The sequence below is a fragment of the Clytia hemisphaerica genome, unplaced genomic scaffold (genome assembly GCF_902728285.1).
Source record: "Clytia hemisphaerica strain Z4C2 unplaced genomic scaffold, Clytia hemisphaerica genome assembly, whole genome shotgun sequence".
Taxonomy (NCBI): domain Eukaryota; kingdom Metazoa; phylum Cnidaria; class Hydrozoa; order Leptothecata; family Clytiidae; genus Clytia; species Clytia hemisphaerica.
This window is the reverse complement of record NW_027104471.1, coordinates 79,217-81,557: the sequence shown is the minus strand read 5'-3', so window position 1 is coordinate 81,557 and position 2,341 is coordinate 79,217. Positions and strand designations below refer to the sequence as shown.

Below are 2,341 nucleotides of genomic sequence, written 5' to 3'. Positions count from 1 at the left end.
GCTTACTCATCAATTTTAATGCTTTAATGCTTTTTGGCATTGGACTGACACGGATGTGGAGCAAGATTGGTCAGAAAGAGGAAAAGAAATACATTTTTTACTCATATCAGCATAATATAACAATAGGCAGACACTGTCCTGATATGAAATATGTGTCTGATATGAAACGGGAACACTTACGTAAAAACAAAACCTTTAATCAAATTTAGGATCTGCTTTTAAAATTGAATTTTCATTCAAGACAGAAGGTCGATTTTACATAACGCATTGGATTAGATTCTAAGATATTTTGAGATTGTAAGATATGCTTTAAAAGTATAAGTATCAAATCTATCAAAACTAACATGTAGGCTTAAAACCTGGCAAAGTTAAGATGGGATTGACCTAGAAAAGTGGGTGAGATTTACAGATGGGAGTCAGTAAAAATATTTAAAACTTCTTAACTATTTTGAATTGGTGACTCAAACATTTTGTCGAATAAACAGATTCAAACGAATAAAATGATCCCCAAAATCATATATACATTTTTATAATGAAATAATCATTTTCCATTTTTAGATATTATTTTTAATTCCTCATTCTTTTTCTTTAAGAAATTATTTCATGACTGTGAAAATTATATTATAATAAAAAATAATTGTAACTTGAAAATGTTTAGAAGCAAGACTTGGTTGTAGACACATAGTAAACAAAAAATAACCTCCGTAAGAAAGTGAAACCTATGACAGTTTCTAGTTATATTGTTTAGTTAGATATTGTTTCCAATGTTATTACCGGAAAAATAAAATTGGTGAATGCAAAATATTGTTGAGCTAGAAATTTGACTATATACATTTCAGTATAATTTAGAAAAAAAAATTATCATTAAAAAAAACCACACTTTATCCTAAGACATTCCCATTAGAAATAATTTCTATTTTTTGTGCACTTCTTCAAAAATGAACAATAGCATCCTGTTCACTTTTATCCATTTGTACAGAATGTACTTCAGGGCTACCATTGGTGTGTGGTAATGGACGGAATACCCTGACATGGATGTATTTTCCATCACCAACTTTTACCTGAAAGAAAAAGAAAGCATTATAATTGGAGAATGTAATATCTTTAAAATTACTCCAAACAATAATAACTAAAAACATTGAATACGAAAATTTTGATTAAGTTTAGATTCTCAGATAAAGCAAAAGTTAGGCCAAAAGTTTCCGGAAATGTAGCTGATGAAAAAAAATCAGCCGGCCGGCCGTATAATTTGTTTTTTACATTTTGAAATTTTTCTTACAGTCTTGATTTTTTTCTTTTTAAACAGAAATACAAAACTTGTAAGTGTGTTTAGCTTTGTTCCTTGATTTTCTTTGTAGAAATTATAGATTGTTTTTATAGTTTCAAAAAACAAAAATAATACAGCGTAAAATATACAATCAAAAAATACACATTTCATAAGCAACCAGGTTTGAACCTTCAAATAAGCAGGTTATTTTTTTTTACTATTTAGTAATATAAAAACTAATCTTTAGATTATCTAAAAAATCACGTTGCTTATAAAAAAAATTTTTTTTTTGCGGCCGGATGACTCTCGAAAAAAAGTTCAACGGGTCGATTTATGGAAACAGGATATTTTTTTATTTTTGCCTTAAAGTATACTGAGCCTTTTCGTTGAAAAATATACCTTGATAAAAAAATACCTTGATAAAAAAATTTGTTCCTGCAACAACTTGAGTTGAATAAGAATGAGCTTCAAATACATCATAACTATCATTTGTTTTGCCTTCAACTTGTCCTTTAACCTGAAATTATTAAACAGAAAAGTATATGAAGTAGATTTGATAACTAAATGTTTCTGTATAATATGATTTTTTTGCAAAATTCTTTCTGAATTCTAAAGAGAAAAGGAAAACATGTATTATACTAAACTTTTTGAATTTAGTTTGCAGTGGTTCAAAATGTATAAGCTTTAGAAGTAAAAATCTACTTTTGAAGATTTTCAAAAATACTTTGAAAAGGTGTATCAAATTGAGTTTTATTTAACATTTTTCAATGACATTTTTATGACAATTTCCTCAGATTCATTGACTTATTTTGCCCTTCTATCAGTTATGTTAATCAATAAAAATCAGTTTGGATATCATCTGGGTCAAGAAAGTCATTAAAAAGTAAAGATATGGATTACTCTGATTGTGTGATACCTTAATTTACGCATTATAAAGATCTTTACAAACCTGATTCAAGATTCCAATAACTTCCTCATCAGCAGGATTAGCATTTCCAACACCACCGCACATCATTTTGATTTTATACTTAGTATTTTATAGTATCTGAAGAAAATGAAATAAAACATCCAAAT

At 27.7% G+C, this 2,341-nt stretch overlaps 1 protein-coding gene across 1 annotated transcript; it reads right to left on the bottom strand.

Moving 5' to 3' along the window:
- Nucleotides 1–561: 561 nt before the first annotated feature.
- LOC136821279 (cystatin-B-like) lies at nucleotides 562–2,340 on the bottom strand. The gene is made up of 3 exons (XM_067077512.1): nucleotides 2,217–2,340; nucleotides 1,683–1,784; nucleotides 562–1,061 (listed from the first exon to the last, which is right to left on the bottom strand). Exons 1-3 carry the CDS (start codon nucleotides 2,280–2,282, stop codon nucleotides 933–935), a joined length of 297 nt encoding a protein of 98 aa, XP_066933613.1. The 5' UTR covers nucleotides 2,283–2,340; the 3' UTR covers nucleotides 562–932.
- Nucleotide 2,341: the final 1 nt, after the last annotated feature.